The following is a 21,082-nucleotide window of genomic DNA, read 5'->3' on the forward strand; positions in this document are numbered from 1 at the left end:
CTCCTCAATCCTTTGTCCTCCTGTGGAGTTGCCCCATTCTGGATAGATTGTGGGTGGCAAGCCAGCGTTTCAGATGGATCATTTGTAATCTTTCTCCTGGGAATTTGGACTCAGGCCCAAAGAACTCTGAGAGAGTAGAACTTTTTTCCCAGTAGGTAGGAAACAGAGGTAAGACTATGCAGAGAGAACCAGAGGAATCCTGTCTGTGTGACAGGAGCTGAAACGTGATGCAGCATGGCCCCAGAAGGAAAGAGATGGAAGGTTGAAGACAGCATTGATCATTCCTGGTTCTAGTTCTTAAAGCCCATTTCTTCTCCTTGCTCTTAGGTTTGGAGAGAGATTTTTATATACTTCCAATAACCCCCCTGCTTTTCTTAAGCTAACTCAGTGGGTATCAAATCTTTATTGACCACCAGGCATGGTTAAAACACCCTTCATCAATTTTTATCTTGAAATAGTCCATATACCTTTAATTCAAAGATAACCATTCAGAGATTTTACTGACTTCCATTTGCAAGTGCTTCTCTACAAATAATTTTTGCATCTTTTCCTTATTATGTAAATAATAGATCAATTAATAGTTTTAGGTGAAACAAAAATATAACTATTATAGTTTTTATCTTTTACTCTTTTTTATATGTATATAAGTACATATATAATTATGTAGTGAAAGAATGTTTTTTAAGTTTTATTTTTAAAGCTGCATATTGAAAATTTCCCCATACAGTAAAATTCTCCAAAAATTGCCTTCCTATTTTATCACAACTGAATTTTTAGGTATTACCAGTCAGTTGTCATTACAGAACTTTGTAATTAAAATAGTCATCCCATGCATGACTCTTTCTCAACATTTCTCAGTATTTCCTCACAATTTAATTCTCTTTCATCTGAAAAAATATAAATTTTTTTAATTACACATTTCCATTTCTTGCCTCATTATATTAGCTAGACTTTCCACATAGAAGTAATGAGACAGTCTAGCCTTGTTATTAAATTTAATGAGAATGCTTCAAGCATGTTTTTGCCCATTGGTTTATTCTTTCTGTTATATTAAGTCAGTACCCTTGTATTCTTTGCCTCAGTCATTTGTGAAACCATAAACTGATACCCAGGTATCATTCGAGGTTGCTTTCTCCTTTGACCACTTGATGTGAGCAAAAGAATAGACTCCCTAATATCTCTGACTTTACGGGCTAACAGCTACTCAGTTATATTGTATGGACATTTAGCATGTCAGCTGAAATATTTTATATTGATTGATAACAATGTTAATCATCAATTTGAATTTTTACCTTATTATTTTGTAGTAAATTAGCAGTTTGAGTGACATGTCATTTAGCCCTCTTTCACTGTCATTTGGATTCTCATAACTGCACTTTTTGCTATCCACATTTTCTTTATTCCTGGAATATTTTTAGGATGGATGGTGGAATTTGGCATTACTGCAAGATTGTTTGGTCTTTTGCGTGTTTCTTCTGTTGATTTTTTTTACAGTCTGGATTAAGTCTACTACTCATCAACTCCCGTGCACACCATTTCTCAATTTGATGTACTGTCCCAGTGGGTCCACTTTAGAATGTTTTGTGTCCGTGTTTAATAACTAAAGCATGTATGTGGGTGGAAAAACTCTGTGACCATAAATCTGAGATCAAGTTCTTCTTTGACCCTTGGGGTCTTTTCTGATTTGGCTGCTGCTGCTGTTGCTTATAAGTCACTTCAGTCGTGTCCAACTCTGTGTGACCCCATAGAGGGCAGCCCACCAGGCTCCCCCGTCCCTGGGGTTCTCCAGGCAAGAACACTGGAGTGGGTTGCCATTTCCTTCTCCAATGCATGAAAGTGAAAAGTGAAAGTGAAGTCGCTCAGTAGTGTCCGACTCTTAGCGACCCCATGGACTGCAGCCTACCAGGCTCCTCCATCCATGGGATTTTCCAGGCAGGAATACTGGAGTGGGTTGTCATTGCCTTCTCCACTGATTTGGCTAGACTTTTAAAAAAATAGCCTAAATCTTACTCAAGCCAACATTTTTGTTCAGTCTAGAAAGGCTGAGTAAATAAGACTTACTATATATAATTGATTTTATATTACAATATGGATAGGAAAGCTTAGTTACTGCAGAATACTCTTTCTACTTGTGCTTTTGTCATTGCTTTACTTTTGGCTTGTGTGTTTTTAGTGAGTGGTTCTGTTGTATCATCAAATAGAATGATTAAAAGTCTGTAGCACAGTGCTTGGTTTATAGTAGAGACTCAATGTAGGTTTGGTGGATTAAGTTTAAACTATAACATTCATAAGATTTTTTCATTTCACAATTGCATAGCAAAATTACTGTACCAAAAAATTTGGCCTATAATTTATTAGCTTATTTTTCATGTTGGACATATAGCTAGTGAAAATAAAGGCATCTGCTTGTTTATTGTTTAATCCACATATTTCATAGTTATTTTTTGATCTTCAGTAGAGTAAAAATATGAGTCAGCCTTGCAGTAGAGTATCTTGCTAGCTTGGGATATGACCAGATGTATGTGACTCATTAGAAAAGACCCTGGTGCTGGGAAGGATTGAAGGCAGGAGAAGAAGGGGATGGCAGTAAAAGATGGTTGGATGGCATCACTGACTCAGTAGACATGAGTTTGAGCAAGCCCCAGGAGATGGTGAAGGACAAGGAAGCCTGGCGTGCGGCAGTCCATGGGATCACTAAGTGTCAGACATGACTGAGTGACTGATCAACAAATGTGTTAACTGTAATTATGATGGGATTGGTGTAATGGAAGGTAGTGGGGGACACTGAGGTGGGTTTAATGTTTGGGAAAGTTTCACTGAGGAGATGAACTTTGATCTGGCTTCCAAAGAGCTGGTACAAGTGGAGATATTCATAGTGGGAGATAAGAAAGAGTTGTTAATTTCCAGACAGAACAAACAGAAGGAAAGCATGATATGTCTTAAAACTTCCTAATAGAATGGTGTAGCAAGAGTATGGTGTAAAAGGTAGGTTGGGGAAGTAGAAGATAGGGATGAGGTAAGGAATGTGACTAGGAATGTTATTTAAAACTAGGTGATAAAAAGATTTGTAAAGAAATTTTGACTTTATTTTGTAGATGGAGGGAAAAATCATGGAATTTTTAAACATGATTAGTTCGTATTTCAGACCGAGAAGTTGGGCGGCAGGTCAGACAATGGATTTGAAAGAAGAGCAGCTTCAGCTCGAGATGCTGAAAAAATTGGTGTTTTTTAATAATCCAAACAAAACCAATATCTGGTACCTACACCTAGCTGGGGACACTAGGATCGTGAGGCAGGTAGATGATACAGAGATAAATAGGTCTGGATAGGTTACAATAGGCGATGGATCACAAAGAGGGCATCACAGATTACTCCAAGGTTGCAGATTTATAAAATGGGATAGATTATGTTGCCATATTTGAAAAGCAGGATGAGGGAACCATTCTTTGTTCATGGAGAGGATATATTGAGTTTGAGCGACATATGCCATCTTCAGGTAGAGGTGTCCACTGGGCCACTCAAACTTCACATTAGGAATATGAGTTTATTTGAATAGATTTAGGAGTCCTTAGTCTATAGATGAGACTCAAAATTCTGAGTTCACATGACATTCCCTAGGGAAAGAATAGAGAAAAGAGAAAGAGAAATTTTGGGAATGATACAAAAGTAAAAAATAGAGGTAAGTGAAACCCCGTAAATATACTACCAAGAGAGAGTTAACATTTTGATGTACACGCTGGTAGTCATTCTCATAGATTCTCTAAGGGCCATTAAGCACTTAGACATGTGTGTGTAGTCGTGTGTAGTACCTTTACACACACATGCACACTAATGTAATAAAACCATTATTTTTGGTTAGCTACTTTTTACATTTAATATTATTCAACAATATTATTATAAGGATATTTCATGATTGCCCTGTAATTTATAAACCAGTAATCTTTTGTTGAAATTTCATGTTGTTTGTATGTTCTGTTTTTCAAGTTATTCTAGGATATTCATCCTGTTGATCACTTTTTATGAGTTTCCATGGTTATTTCCTTAAGCTATTCTTAGTTGTAGAATTGTAGTTCAAATCACATGGCATTTTTGCAGCTATGGTCACTTTGTCACACTGTACTCCCAAATACTACCAGTTCAGGTGGCATTCTCAATAGAAGTACTGTTTCCCACATATTTTACAACTTAAATTCTTTGACCATTTGAGAAGTGAAAAAATAGTGTTTCTATTATTGAACTTTATTTTGGTTGTTAGTAAAGTTAAATGTTTTTCACATTTTCTGACAAATATAATTCATTTTTGGGGTCCTTATTTTGTTTAAAAAAAAAACCCTTTGTTTCTGTTATTTTCCAAAATCTTTTTGTTTAGCGATATAGAGAAGTTTTCTCTTATATTTGAAAGGCCTTAATACTCTATCTGATAAGCTTGATTTGATGAATATATTGTCTAGTCTGTCCCTTGCTTTCTAATTTTGATTTTTTTTTATACAGAACAGAAACTTTAAGAAATGCAATATTAATTATGGTTTTGTCTTATTGCTTTGGCTAGAAATTTCAAAAAGATTTTAAATAAGAGTGAAAATGCTTAGAATTACTGATTTGCTCCTTATCTAATTGGGAAATATGCTGGGCTTTCACAGCTGAGCATGACTTACAGTGTTTCTTTGAGATCAATACTCTACATATTACTGAGTTATCTTTTTATTTCTAATTTTTATTCATAAAAAAGCAGAAAATGTTATTGAATGCCTTTTTAGTGCCTTAGATTATTATTTTCTTCTAATTGGCACAATTATTGTGTTGCATAATAGCAAAAGACTTAATTTTAGTCTACTTTTGCATTTGAGAAATGAGCCTTATTGAATAAAGGACAAAGATCTTTTGAATCTTATTTTTTATATAGATTAACTTTATTTTTATTGAATTATATTTGATTTACAATGTTTCAAATATACAGCAAAGTGATTCATTTATGTTGTTGCTGTTAAGTCACTAAGTCATGTCCGACTCTTTGTGACCCTATGGACTGCAGCACTCCAATCCTCCCTGTCCATCACTGTCTCCCAGAGTTTGCTCAAACCCATGTCCATTGAGTCAGTGATGCCATCCAACCATCTCATCCTCTGTCATCCCCTTCTCCTCCTGTCTTCAATCTTTCCCAACATCAGGTCTTTTCCAATGAGTCAGTTCTTCGCATCATGTGCCCAAAGTATTGGAGTTTCAGCTTCAGCATCAGTCCTTCCAGTGAATATTCAGGATTGATTTCCTTAAGGATTGACTGGTTGGATCTCCTTGCAGTCCAAGGGGCTCTCAAGAGTCTTCTCCAGCACCACAATTCAAAAGGATCAATGCTTCAGCGCTCAGTCTTCTTTATGGTCCAACTCTCTCATCCATACATGACAACCAGAAAAACCATAGCTTTGACTATACAGACCTTTGTTGGTAAAGTGATATCTTTGCTTTTTAATATGCTGTCTAGCTTTGTTATAGCTTTTCTTCCAAGGAGCAAGTGTCTTTTAATTTCATGGCTGCAGTCTCCATCCGCAGTGATTTTGGAGCCCAAGAAAATAAATCTGTCACTGTTTCCACTTTTTTCCCACCTATTTGCCATGAAGTGATGGGTAGGATGCCATGAACTTAATTTTTTGAATGTTGAGTTTTATGCCAGTTTTTTAACTCTCCTGTTTCACCTTCATCAAGAGGCTCTTTAGTTCCTCTTTACTTTCTGCCATTAAAGTGGTATCATCTGTGTATCTGAGGTTATTGATATTTCTCTCAGCAATCTTAATTCCAGCTTGTGATTCATTCAGCCTGACATTTCACATGATGTACTCTCTATATAAGTTAAATAAACAGGGTGACAATATATAGCCTTGTCATACTCCTTTACCAATTTTGAACCAGTCAGTCACTTTGTATAAGGTTCTAAGTGTTGCTTCTTGACCCACATACAGGTTTCTCAGGAGACAGGTAAGGTGGCCTGGTACTCCCATCTCTTGAATTTTCCACAAGTTGTTGTGATCCACATAATCAGAGTCAGTTATACATGTATATTTTTTCTTTTTCAGATTCCTTTTAATCATAGTTGATTGCAAGATATTAAATATATTCCCCTGTGCTATACAGTAGGACCTTGTTGTTTATCTGTTTTATATGTAGTAGTTTGTATCTGCTAGCCCCAAACTCCTAATTTATTCCTCTCCCCCTTTCCCCTTCGGTAACCATAAGTTTGTTTTTTCTGTCTGTGAGTCTATTTCTGTTTCATACATAGATTCACTTGTGTCATATTTTAGACTCTATATATAAGTGATATCATATGGTATTTGTCTTTCTCTGTTTTGAATATCATTTGTATTCAGTTTGGAAGTATTTATTTGGAATTGAGCGTCTGTGTTCTTAGGTGAGACTAATGAGCAGGTTTTTACTCTAAAGTTTGTACTAAACTTTATTAGTTTGGGTTTTTGACATTTTATCTCACTACCACCAAGGTAGATTTCTAAGTTTTTCATTGCCTTTTTGGTTTCCTGGCTTTCCCTCTTCTCCTGCATATTTCTGTTTTCCTCTTAGCCTGCTCCCTTTCTGTGACTTTCAGTTCCTGTTTTCAGGATGCTAAGGCTTTCTAATTCCTACAGGTGCAAGTGCTGTTCTATCATGTTACTTTCCTCTTTTATTTTTTTTTACTTTCTTCTTATTTCAGTATTAAATTTTGTATGCACCTGAATCTTCAAGTTGATTTTGCAGTTCTTGAGTTGACAGAATATTTTTATGGGCCTACTTAGACTTTCTGTGTTTTTTTCCTTCAGGGGTGAGTCTGTATCTAGGCTTGACCTACATGGTCCGGCATTGCGGACACGAGCTAGATGTGGCTATTTAAATTTATACTAATTAAGATTAAACATATGAATCATAAAATTCATAAGATTCATAAAATTATGAATCTGGTTCCTTAGTTGCAGTTGCTTCCTTTCAAGTGTTCCGTAGCCATATGTGCCTAGAGGCTACTTTATTGAACAGCAAAGGCAACATGTCAGTTATCACAGAAAGTTCTATTGGACAGTGCTGATCTAGACCCTCTGTTTCTAGGTACAGTATGTGGTTTATTTTTAACCCTTAATGGCAACCCACTCCAGTATTCTTCCCTGAAAGAATCCTGTGGACGGAGGAGCCTGGTGGGCTACATACAGTCCATGGTGTCACAAAGAGTCAGACACGACTGAACAACTAACACTTTCTTCTTTCTTTCTTCACTAATCACTTCAATTTGTTTTATCAGTAATAATAATAGCAAATATTGTAGCCATGTATTCCAACACGAATTTTACCCATTTGATCATTTGCTGCAAGCACTTTGACTGGATATACCTCTTCACTCATGGATGAGGAAAATGACAAAAAATTCCTATCTGGTTTCTTTGAAATTTTTTGCTAAGTAAAATAAAGATAAAGTGTAAGATACAGATAAAGTTCAGGAATTCACTATGAAAAACAGAACTAAATCCTAGAAAGCATTTGTTATGTGTACTTACTATATGTAAATAAAACACTGAAATAGTGATGAGAAATGAGATAAACAAAGGGCAGAAAAGAAAGCAAAACTGCCTGAGAAGCTAAAAGGAATTAAGAGAAAACTATGTGGAACAAAGAAATATTGTAACAAGAAAAATAAATGCAATGCTAGGATTCTTTTTTTAAAGTGCCAGTTTTTAGGTGATTTTTAAGGAGTTTTTTTTTTTTTTTTTGAAGTACAATTAATTTACAAGGTTGTATTAGTTTCTGGTATACAGAAAAGTGATTCCATTGTATGTATCTGATTTTTCAGATTACTTCCCATTATAGGTTATTACAAGTTATTGAATATAGTTCCCTGTGCTATACAGTAGGTCCTGTTGTTTATTTTATATACAGTAGTGTATATATTTCAATCCCAAACTCCTAATTTATTCACCCCCTCCCCTTTGGTAGCCATAAGTTTATTTTCTATGTTTGCAAATCTATTTCTATTTTGTAAGCAAGTTCATTTGCATCATGTTTTTAGATTCCACATATAAGTGATGTCATGATGTTTGTCTTTATCTCCTTACTTCACTTAGTGTGATATCTGTTGATCCAGGATTAATTCTTAATTGGAAGTAGAAGAGAAGCAACACTGCATAAAACCGGTGATATGGAAGAAAAGCTTGAGACTTTTCCACCAAATTCAGAAGGAAGTAGGATGAGATAAAAATAAAAGAATAGAATGTGTCCAGAAACATGATGAACCAACAGATGAATAACTTCTTTTCCCAGATATACTATTCATCAATGTAAAGCAATAAATATTCCTTGAACTGAAGAATATTTGAGTATTCAAATTAAAAATGTTAACTAAATAACAGATGAACCTTGGTGAAATTTTGCAATTTGAAGGATAAGGAAAGTAGTATAAATAGATTATGGTATTTTTAAAAAATTGAAGTATAGTTGATTTACAATGTGTTAATTTCTTCTGTACCCCAAAGAGATTCAGTTATACATAAATGTATGTATATGTGTGTGCATTCTTTTAAAAATTCTTTTTCATTTTAGTTTATCACAGGATATTGAATATAATTCTCTGTGCTATATAGCAGGACTTTGTTGTTTATCCATTCTATATTTATTTCTGGTTTGCATCTGCTAACCCCAAACTCCCAATCCATCTCTCCCTCACCCCCAACCCCTTGGCATCCACAGGCTTGTTCTCTATGTCTGTGAGTCTGTTTTTGTTTCATAGATAGGTTTACTTGTGTCATATTTTAGAGTCTACATATAAGTGATATCATATGGTGTTTGTCTTTATCTTTCTGACTTACCTCACTTAGAATGGTAACCTCCAAATACATTCATATTGCTGCAAGTGACATTATTTTGTTCTTTTTATGACTGAGTAGTATTCCTCTGTGTGTGTGGGGGTGTGTGTGTGTACACACCACATCTTCCTTATCCACTCATCTGATGAACACATAGGGTATTTCCATGTTTTGGCTATGGTGAATAGTGCTGCTATGAAAACAGGGGTGCACATATCTTTTTGAATTACAGTTTTGTCTGGGTACGTGCCCAGTAGGACTCCTGAATCACATGGCAACTCAAATTTACTTTTTTGAGGAACCTCTTTGCTGTTTTCCATAGTGGCTGTACCAATTTACAATCCCTAGGGCGTCTTGTTTGTACTTAATGTTTCCTAACATGGAAGAGAAACGTACATGGAAAACAAGTTGAAACACTGGCATAATTTACTAATTTTCTGCTCCCTGGAGGAAAGTGCCTTTGATAGAATCATAATACGTATTGATTCACAGAATCAAATTTTTATTAAAAGATGACTTATGAGTTTCCCCAGTTGCTGTCTTCAGTCAAGGTTGGCCACAGTGAGTAATTGCAGCTCAGGTTGTGCTGAGGTTGGTGTTATATCTACGTGTAGTTTAATTAATGGAGCCCAAGGGCATATATCGTACCCACGTCTGCATTGTTGTAACCTCTCTTTTTCTTTCAAGATCATTTTTCAAAGCAGTTCTCTTGTGGTCTAACTTGGAGGGTAGGGGGAGAGGGGATTGCAATCTTGTGTAATGGTGATGGATCTCGGGTGTTAGAACAGCGTTACACAACCCTGCATTTTTATCATTCTAGTGACTCTTACTGGACAAGGGAAGCTTACTTCCCTGCCAGATATTTATACAAACTAATCAGAGCTTGATACAATACAGATGGTGATAACCTTTCGCTATACAAAGTTCACATTGAGTTTTTTGTTGGCCACAAAGGGTTTGCCTCATTCAGTATTCTGGACAAAAAATTCCATTTCTTAAATGCTTTTCAAAGGATTGCAGATGATATAAACTATTTCAGGAACACTAAGAGGAGAATCCAGAGTTGGTCCTCTACCACATTCCACCAACATTACCACAGATCTATTTACTTCTTAAATCTGTGGGATGAAAAAATGTTTCTATTGAATTATGTCCTTATTCAAGTATGATGAAGCCCAGAGATTGGGGGAGGGGTAAATTATTTTCAGTAAATCATCCACTCCCCCACCTCGACTGTTAAAGTGCATTCCAAACCCAGATCTTGTGTAATTCTTTGCTTGGACTTCTAGTCCTGCTATTCTTCTTACTATTTTAAGCTTAATATATTGTCTTGCCAACAGATATAATGGTTCCCGTAACAGCAGTTCTGTGCAAGACAAGAAAAAATAGAATCACAGCTTAAAGGGTTTTCTATGTAGTAAGTAGTACAGCCAGAACTCTCTGCAAATCCTAACCTGGATATTAAGGAATGTTATTGACAGGAGTTGAGATTAATATTGCAAGGTGGTATTTGTGTCAGAAGGATGATAACAGCACACAAAGAAAGCTTTATCTTTTTTGTGCAAAACAGTACAACATGTAGCACACACACACACACACACACACACACATGCTGTATATTCCCACTGCTCATTTAAGACCAACCTACTCAAGTAACTCTCTCCAGCAAATCCTCAAGTTTATCTGCTTCACTTATTCATTCATTCATTCATTGAATAAATATTTATGAGCATATACTCTGTGCCAGGCACTGTCAAGAATATCATACCAAAAAAAAAAGTTTACATTTTTTCCTCTTCTCCTCTCCATCACAATTGTCACTCTTTCAGTGTCTTGCTTACCATTAACTGCCACGGCCTTATAGAAGGGAGAAAGAAGATGAGCAAAAGCTTTTAGGGGATATCCATAGAGTTTAGGTTATAACTTCCAAGTCGAACAACTCAGAAAAACTTTATCACTTTAAGTAAAGGGCAAGGGTGGTGTAAGCACAACTTGCCCACATCTTGACGTACTAGAACTAGGGGTTACCCTTTGAAACATGTGTATAACTTTAAAGACACATAAAATAATGTCTCACTTCTTGCCATCCATAACAGATAATTGGATTTTTCCTCAGAGGTAACACTGAACTAAAAAATGTGTGTGTGTGTTTCAGTTTATTTCAGTTATTATTTATATTGAGAGGATTTTTGCTTGAGTTGTGTGCTAAGTGAAAATGTAAGTACACATATTCACACACACATATATGTATCATAATTGATAACTCCAGTTATTACTTTTACTGATATACTTCTTTGGCCAGAAAGATAGAAGGAATCGTTCTTCAGACTGGCTTCTGATTCACTTTGTTGTGTCTTTATAGCATTTAAGAGCTTCTTTGCTTTCTGTCATAACAGGATATTCCAAGCTCATGTTGTATATTTCCTGACCTGAATCAATCATTTGTTTAAGAATTCTTGGTTCCTCTCAGTGGTAAATGGTATTTGGAGATAGTGGTCAGGGTTCTAAGGATGGTCATTTCTCATGAGGCTTGATTCTGGTCCTTGATTCTGTCTTTTTTCTTTTTGGCCTCTGTGTATTTGAAGAATTTGATAAACTGACTCTCAAGCTGTATTGGAGAAGAGAGTTTTCAAGGTTAACCGCAAGCTTTTTAAAAGTGAAAATAAAAGGATGTTAGACTTTCCTCACCAGATATGAAAAAAACACTATGAAGGTATGGTAACCAAAACTATGTGATATTGACCAAGAGTAGGCAAATAAATCAATAAAACAGGGGAAAAAAACAGGTCAGTTAATAAATGATTTGAGGAAAATGGCTTCTGAATTTGGATAAAAATAAAGGAAATATCTTACTTCACATCAAAGAAAAGTATATGGATTTAATAATTTTTTTAAAGAAAAAAGAAATATTAGAGAAAAAAATATGAGAATATTTTAACAGACTTCGGGAGGGGAAGCTTTCTAAAGCAAGAAGAGACAACAGGTAAGGTTACACCAAGGATTTTGGACCAAGCGCTGGCTGCACCATGGGTTTCTGTTTATTGACTGCTATTCACTGAGTGTGTACCATTTGCCAAACAACATGCAAGACATTGGGAATTAAAGAATTGAAAAAATAGACAAAAGTACCTGCCTTCAAGGAAGTTACATCTGGGGACCAGACTAGGCTTTTGTCTGAAGTTGTCCTTGACTTTGTCACCTCTGAATACATTTGAGCTGGGCTGTAAGGAGGTTGGATCAAGTGACCTCCTTCTCTCCCTCCCCCTGCCCTCCATCGTCAATCTTTGTCTCTCTCTCTAAATAAGGTGTGGAGGATAGAGTTCCAAAGAGTTTTTTTCTGCCTGTTTTCTAAGATATCACAAGGTTCCATCAGGAAGAGAAACTGTTTATTAAAAAAGAAAATATTTCCCTATCCACCAATGAAGATCTTTTTCCAGTCTTTTTTTTCTTTTCTAATACCAACTGTCATTTCTATTTGGAGACTCCACCCGATGACATAAAACTTCAAGCAAACTCAAAATGAGACATTTCTCAAGCGCTGCACTGTTGGAAACTGAGCCACATTCAGGAAGGTTTTCCTCTTCCCTTTCACGTTCTAGTTGAATCTGCGCTTTGGAAAGCTTCTGCAACGCTGCAGCGTGGGAGGAGTTGTCCACCTCTCAGCCCTGACATGCTCTGCATGTTCATCCTCTGGAACTGTCTCAGTTCTCTCCTCAGTGGTCATGATGATCATCGTTGGTCATCTGCATATGGGTTTGTCATCTCTGTCACCCTTGGTACAGCCGTATCCTAGGGCTTCCAGGATTTCTTCCAGGATTTCTCCTCTCAGGCAGTCTGAGAGAGGCATGGCTTCCGTGGTCCATGCTGTTAGCCACTCAGTTCAGTTCAGTTGCTCAGTCATGTCTGACTCTTTGCGACCCATGGACTGCAGCATGCCAGGCCTCCCTGTCCATCACCAGCTCCTGGAGTTTACTCAAACTCATGTCCATTGAGTCAGTGATGCCATCCAGCCATCTCATCCTCTGTCGTCCTCTTCTCCTCCTGCCTTCAATCCTTCCAAGCATCAGGGTCTTTTCAAATGAGTCAGTTCTTCGTATCAGGTGGCCAAAGTATTGGAGTTTCAGCTTCAGCATTAGTCCTTCCAGTGAACATTCAGGACTGATTTCCTTTAGGATGGACTGGTTTGATCTCCTTGCAGTCCAAGGAACTCTGAAGAGTCTTCTCCAACACATCCTCAATATTGCAGGGCTGCTCCAGAAGTCTTCATATTGTCCCGAATCTCTCTTCTAAGTCTCTCCAGGAATATACAAGACTCTTCAGATCCTCTTCCCTTGAACATCCCACATAGTTACGTTCTATTGCCTCATATCACTGTGACTAGTGGCACTTCTGTGGGACTTAGCACTATCCCAAATAAGCACATGGAATGAGGACTCATATATCCCTATGAGTGAAGTCGCTCAGTCGTGTCCAACTCTTTGCAACCCCATAGACTGTAGCCTACGAGGCTCCTCCATCCATGGGATTTTCCAGGCAAGAGTACTGGAGTGGGTTGCCATTTCCTTCTCCAGAGGATCTTCCCAACCCAGGGATCGAACCCAGGTCTCCTGCATTGTAGGCAGACGCTTTACTGTCTGAACCACTAGGGAAGCCATGCGTCTCTATGCCCATCCCCATAAAGGGATGGCAGTCATGCTCCTCCTGTGACTGAGCTGGCGGATGTGGAGAGTTTGGTGTAGAGCAGAGAACCTCACAGCAATATCTAAAATCTCTTGTTCTCCTAGAACTCTCTTTCTCTCCTTGGAGTTCTTTTCTTTATTATTTTTTTACTTGTTACACAATTTTTAAAGGTTACATTCCATTTACAGTTACTATAAAATATTGGTTGTGTCCCTATGTTGTATAATAAATACATCCTTATAGCCTAGCTTACACCCAGTAGTCTGGACTTCCCACTCCACTAACCTTATATTGTCCCTCCCTTTGTCTCCTCACTGGTAACCACTAGTTTGGTTTTTAAACTAGTGGTTTTAACCACTCCTCTATATCTGGAAGTCTGCTTTTTTTTTTTTTTTTGTTATATTCACTAGTTTATTATACATTTTAGGTTCCACATAACACCATATAGTATTTGTCTTTCTTGTCTGACTTATTTTACTTAGCCTAGTGCCCTCCAAATCTATCTGTGTTTTGGCAAGCATCAAATTTTCTTTCTTTTTTATGGATATGTAGTATTGCATTGTGTGTAGGTATACCACTTCTTTTTTATCCATTCATCTGTTAACACTTAGATTGGTTCCTGATCTTGGCATTTGTGAATAATGCTGCTGTGAACTTTGAGGTGCATGTATCTTTTCTATTTTTTTTTCTTTTATTCTTTTTTTCTTTTTTTTTTTTTGCTTTCTTCAGATAAAGACCCAGGAGTAGGGTTGCTGGAACATATGGCAGTTCTGATTTTTTAGATTTTTGCACAACCTCCATATTGTCTTCCACATTGGTTGCACCAATTTACATCCCCACCAGCAGTGTACATGTGTTCCCTTTTCGCCCCGTTCTCACCAACATTAGTTACTTCTGTTTGTCTTGAGGAGAGTCATTCAGAGGTTCTTTTCTTCTCTGGAGTGAGGAATTAGCTCTCATGTACTGAGTATTCATTCCAAATCTTTTGTCACTCATCAAGAGGGTAGATTTTTAAGCTTTAAGAGCCAAGAACTTTGATGTAGACAGTAAACAGATCTTATTATGATTAGCTTATGCCAATAAATTTGAAGCTAAATGGGGGGAAAAACACACTGAGAATTTTGAGACTGTCGATTGAGCCCCTTGATGTGTGTACTTGGTAAATGTCTCCATCAGTATCCCACGTTATCCTGCATCACACACCTGTCCTCAGGTCCTGCTTCAGTATGGTCCCTCAACACTATTTGTTTTTCTTTATTTCACGTTTTTTTTTTAGTTGAAGTATATAGTTGATTTACAATGTTGTGCCAATCTCTGCTGTACCACAAAGTGACTCAGTTGTACCCGTGTATGCATTCTTTTTTCATATTCTTTTCCGTTGTGGTTTATCACAGGATATTGAGTATAGTTCCCTGTGCTGTACATTAGGACTTTGTTTATACTTCGCTTGGTTTTTGCAAAGGAGTGGATTGAAGTGTTTGAATACCTTTTCTCAAAATGCTGGCTTTCCAGATGTTTTCCAGAGTAATTTTTAGTTTGTTTATAAATTCAGATTTAACAGCATTATCTTTTGCTCACAGACTCTAAAACAAATTGGCAGCAATGACTGAATTAGAATAAATACTTCTTGATTATGAACCAATGAAATATGTTTTCTGTAGACATGAATCTTAAAATCTGAGAATCTAGAGCTTATAGTTGAGTCTGTCCCCTAAAATAAATTGAGGCAAAGTTATTTTTAAAATCATAATATCTCCTTTTAACATTAATAGAACCCTAGGTTGCAATGTTGCTGTTCTTGAATCACTGTCTAAAAACATGGAATTCTGTCTAAGAACTTGCCAGAAAATGTCCCCTGGTGCTTCGTTACCTTTCTGACCCATTTCTAGTGAATAGCAACAACAACCAGTTTAATTGTAAACCAGGTTCACCATTGGATCTTCTGTGCCTCTACAGTATGATATTACAAAACATCAATGGCAATAAAATATACACCTTTTTTAAGAGGTTTCATTTTTTTCTTTTTATCTATGAGAAGAAATAGCATATAACACTATAAAGCGTAACTCACTCATCCTAAAACATTAAAGCCCTACTGACAAATTGAGTGAAGCGGTAGTATTTTCTCATGAAGATAGGACATCACCGAAAAAACAGCTGATTTTTGTGCTAATACTGGGTGGTCCAAAAAAGATGAAGTGTTGAATCAATTCTCCAATTTTGGAAGAGCAGTGGAAAAACAAATAGAGGAAGCAAGCGAGCCATTGTTAACTCTGGAAAAGAGGTATTCTGCTAAATTTTCTTCTGGTCCAGCTTTTAGTGTTTGCTCATGAGGTGGTTCAGCTAGGTAGGTAAGTGAGTAACTAGCTAGATATGCTAGGAAGTAGATAAATAGGACTCAGATTTGGTCCAAATTTTGAGCCTGAAAAGCAATTTAAAAATAGTTTAACCACAATTGATAATATTAATACAAATTCATTCCATAAACATTTGTTGCTCTTTATTAGCAAGCTCTATGCTAAGTAATTTTTATGGACTTCCACAGTGGCTCAAACAGTAAAGAATCTGCCCTCAATGAGGGAGACCTGGGTTCGATCCTTGGTTTGGGAAGCTCCCCTGAAGGAGGGCATGATAATCCACTCCAGCATTCTTGTCAAGCGAATCCCCATGGACAGAGGAGCCTGGCGGGCTACAGTCCGTGGGGTCGCACAGAGTCGGACATGACTGAAGCAGCTTAGCATGCATGGCAATAATCATCATGATGATGAGGACGCTGATGATGATACAAAATGCTTTTGAGTTTTATTATGGTTCTGTGAGAAGACCGTTGTAGGTGCTTATCTGTGCCTGTTTGTTTTACCCTCACTGATGGGTGTTCCATTCCCCACGCTTGTAGAATGTCAATGGTAACACAAGCACTCCATTGCCTAAAAAGGGAGGCACAGAGTAGGACACACAATACAGACTCATGCTAATTTTCTCTATTTTATTACAGCAAATTCTTCGTCATTCTAGAGAAAACTCAACAAAAGTTATATTTCTCATTACGGATGGATATTCCAACGGGGGAGATCCAAGACCTGTTGCGGCATTGCTGCGAGATTTTGGGGTGGAAATCTTTACGTTTGGCATATGGCAAGGAAACATTCGAGAGCTGAATGACATGGCTTCCATCCCAAAGGAGGAACATTGCTATCTGCTCCACAGTTTTGAAGAATTTGAGGCTTTAGCTCGCCGGGCATTGCATGAAGGTAATGGAAGCTTAATGGCACACCACAGTGTCTTTATATGGGGGTTTCCTTCTTGCTTACTGCCTGAAACCCACCCCGTGGGGAAGACAATACCAAGCCCTATGGGGTCTTTGCTGAGCATGATAGCCATGTGTCTCTTGTGTATTACGAGATGTGTTGAACTTCATAAGTAGAGATGACCCTCTGACCTTGCGACAGGAGTATTTGTTTTGTTTTTTAACAGCTGTGATATATTTTCACTAAAATATCCATATGCTTCCACCTAGGACCATTAGAATAAGTGGAATGAATGGAGGTGTGTTTTAAGGCCACACACGGAGTCAGACACCTTGACTTAGATTTCATCTACAGTTATCTGGAAGGATGAAGTAAACATTGAGAGACAGACTTCGTGAATCTCACCATAGTGTTTCCAGAAATATTCATGAAGATTAGAGAGATAGTAAATACTTAACACGTATTTATTGACCTGACAGTTTGAAGACTGATATGATATGCTTATGGTAAACTGAAGAGCAGTGAGAGCAACAGAGGATGGCGTCAGTAAATCCATTCATTAAGTTCTTTGGACACTGTTCATAGTGATGTTTAGTTGAATGACTTAAGTCAGATGATGAACTTCCAGGTGTAGTATGGGCATGTATGTTGCTGTGATCCAGAAGAGAAAGTGTAGATTGGGAGTAGGGGGTCAAGGATATAGCCTCAGACCAAAGCCATGGAGCAAATTAGGCTTGATCTTTCAGATATCCACGTGAAAGATTCAGTTTGATGGGTAAATCATGGCAACACAAGATTTCCTCACAATTAGTGATAAGCTTCCCTTGTGGCTCAGATGGTAAAGCCTCTGTTGCAATGTAGGACACCCAGTTCAATCCCTGGGTCGGGAAGATCCCCTGGAGAAGGGAATGGCTACCCACTCCAGTATTCTTGCCTGGAGAATTCCCTGGACAGAGGAGCCTGAGGGGCTATAGTCCATGGGATCACAAAGAGTTGGACACGACTGAGTGACTAATATACACACAAAAGAAGTGAGTCAGCCCTACTGTAATTCCAGCAGAAGAGTTTGGAGCAGCATCTCAGGCTACCTATGGACATAGCAAAAAAAGTCCCAGCCAGTCAACTAGTAACTGAGCGGCTTTGACAGATTATTTGACTTTTGTACTCCTTAGATTTCTTGTTGATGAAATAGGATACAAGATGAGTACCTACTTCATAGGTTTGTTCCAAGGATTACATGGATTAACACATGAAAACTTACTGAGGGTTTATAATACTAAGCTGTCAGTAACTGTCCCTTATTGCTGTTACTTTAGGCAATTTATCTAACATCTATGACCTTCAGTTTCATCTGCTTTTAAAATGGAGCTATTATAACATGTGCCATATAGTTTTGTCAAGAGGACAAAATAAAATATTTAAATTTCACCAATGTAATATTTGGCACTTGGCAGAAGTTCACTACCTGGGAGTTTTTTCTGTTTGTCCTATTCTCTGGGAAAAGTGATATGTTGAGTGGGAAGACAGAATGGCTGTTGCACTAGATGGGATTATGAAATTATGAGTGTTATTAGCTGTGTCGTCGAGGACTTTTTTCCAGTCCTACCAGCCTTCTGTCTTATAGGACAGGGCCCTTCTGCCCTGATGTGAGCCAGAAACTGGATGGGACAAAATCCTTCAAGGAAAGGATTTTGGTTACCATATTGCAACAGGGTTTTGAAAGGCATAACTTTTATTACTGTAAACTGGTATCTAAAAATGTGTACTACTCTGATGGAGTTTCCAGATTCCATCAGAAGAGATCTTATTTTTTTCTGAAAAACATTATCAAAGCAAAAGAAATTAACCTCATTTCCCCTGTCTTGATGTTCTCTGAAGTTGGATTCTTTTTTTTTTTTTTAATAGTTTTTTATTTTCATACAATTGTTAAAGGTTACTTTCCATTTACAGTTATTGCAACATGCTGGCTGTATCCCCCATGTTGTACTATACATCCTTGTGGCTTAATTCATATCCAGTAGTTTGTGCCTCTTGGTCCATCACCCCTCTATTGCCCATCCTCCTATTGGTAACCACTAGTTCGCTGTATTTTTGGGTCTGCTGAAACTACTTTCAATTTGGATGGATCCACTTTTTAGATTCCGAGGGTGGCTCCAGTGGTAAAGAACCCACCTGCCAGCACAAGAGACTTAAGAGACACAAGTTCAATCCCTGAGTCAGAAAGATCCCCTGGAGAAGGAAATGGCGACCCACTCCAGTATTCTTGCCTGGAGAATCCCATGGACAGAGGAGCCTGGCGGGCTACAGTCCACAGGGTCGCAAATAATTGGATATGACTGAAACAACTTAGTGCACTTTTGGCCTCAAGACTGTCCGTGTTTGTGGCTATTCTCAGAGGACGTAAGTTCCAGAATAATAGCTTTCCCGATATGCAACTTATTCATTTATCTCTCCCAGACCTAAATGCCAGTGCACCAGTCTTATAGCTACATTTTCCTGCTCCCTAGACTGCCAGATCAACCTGTGTCCCAGAGCTAATTCCTAGGTGCCGGTGTTGCAGACCTTGTACCCATACCACAATCTATTGCATGAGCTTTAATAGGGTATTTGGTTGCACTAGTCTCTTTCCCTTAGTGCTGGAATCTTCCCTTTACTTAGTCCCTATTATTGTTCAGGTCTTAATGTGTTGAGAGAGATGTTCCATAACTGAGGCCATCACCTGTCTCTTTTCTGGGTATTCATTAGCAGTTCATGTATGTTGCTGAAACTCACCCATCTGAGTTCCTTCTGTGATCCCATCACTGTATCTGGGCCTAGCACCATGGACCTAGTACTAAAATTTAGGCTGAGACTTTTGAACCTCTTCCACAGGGTACATAGAACTTACTGTGTGCCTTATTCTAGGCCATCGATTCTTGGTAAGTCGCAATCAACTTTACCCTGCCCTGTTAAGTCACTTTCAGAACAGGACAGCTCTGCCTGAGTTGTTGAATTCCCAGCATGGCTCACTTTAGAGCATGGCTTGAGTAAGATTAGTAATGGTCACCTTTTACATGTGAAAATTTATTTAAAATTGAGAGACAAAGCAGATCCTAGTTCTATGATTCAACTTGTGTGGTGCCATTGTTTCAGTCTTTAATCAAATAATTATAGAAGTAAAGATAAGTGTTTTAAGTCAGTTGCCCGCAATCAACACCCTTAGGCAGCAGTCAGGGCTGCAGCTTTTTGTTTATTTGAGCAGGGACTCTAGAAATCTGGTTTCTGCTGCCTGACCTCATGCTGGTGGGGAGGCCAGGAGACTGACCTGGAGAACCGACTGCAGAACTTCCTGCTGCATCTGGAGATTGCTCGCTGAAACGACTCAATTTCTGCCTGACCCTGCCTGGCCTGGAGAACTGAGGACGAGGTCCCAGACTGAAAGAGCTGAACCGGCTGCCCCAAATCCCCAGCCTGTACTTGTGCAAATCACACACTTTCCTATTCGGATGGGAGTGGGGAGCGATTGGGAATTTGACGGAAATGAAAAGATATTTCCTCGTAACAAGAGAATGTAACATTCCACTGCTCATTCCTTCTTTTTTTTTTTTTTTTTATGACCTCCCTGTCATATGTGCTTGTAGATCTGCCTTCTGGGAGTTTTATTCAAGAGGATATGTCCCATTGCTCCTATCTATGTGAAGCCGGCAAAGACTGCTGTGACCATATGGCAAGCTGCAAATGTGGGACTCACACGGGTCAGTTTGAGTGCGTCTGTGAGAAGGGGTATTACGGGAAAGGTCTCCAGTACGAATGCACAGGTGAGTGTCTGGTCTGTGGCAACTATATTGGTTGCCTTGTTGCTCTGTAGGAATGGAGCCCCATGCTCAATGGCTTAACCACTAAGAATTTATAGTTGTTTTTTTTTTTTTTTTTTAGATTTCTTTTTTTAATGTGGACCACTTTTAAAGTCTTAATTGAATTTGTCACAATATTGCTTCTGTTTTATACTTTGTTTTTTTGGCGAGGCATGTGGGATCTTAGTTCCCCGACCAGGGATGGAACCTGCACCCCCTGCATTGGAAAGCAAAGTCTTAACCACTGGACCACCCAGGAAGTCCCGAGAGTATTTGATATTGCTCATGAATCAGTGAATCAGTTTGGGCAGCACTTTTGGTCCTCAGCTATGGTGACTGATTACATTTGTCATTGACCGTGAGGAGGGTTGGCTGCCCTGCCGATCTTACCTGAGTTCTCTCACGTGTTTGGGCATGAGCTGGCTGGAGGCTAGTCTAAAATGGCTTGCCCAGGATCTCTAGGGTGTTGTTCACGTGGCCTGTCAGACTCCAT

The 21,082-nt window shown here is 38.2% G+C and overlaps 1 protein-coding gene across 1 annotated transcript in view; it reads left to right on the forward strand.

The window, feature by feature from the left end:
- SVEP1 (sushi, von Willebrand factor type A, EGF and pentraxin domain containing 1) overlaps positions 1-21,082 on the forward strand; it is a 191,405-nt gene that overhangs the window by 17,044 nt on the left and 153,279 nt on the right. The window contains exons 2-3 of the mRNA XM_061163442.1: positions 16,504-16,759; positions 20,377-20,553. Coding sequence (XP_061019425.1) covers positions 16,504-16,759; positions 20,377-20,553 — 433 coding nt within the window. The remainder of the gene's footprint in view (positions 1-16,503; positions 16,760-20,376; positions 20,554-21,082) is intronic.

The sequence above is a fragment of the Dama dama genome, chromosome 16 (assembly GCF_033118175.1).
Source record: "Dama dama isolate Ldn47 chromosome 16, ASM3311817v1, whole genome shotgun sequence".
NCBI lineage: Eukaryota > Metazoa > Chordata > Mammalia > Artiodactyla > Cervidae > Dama > Dama dama.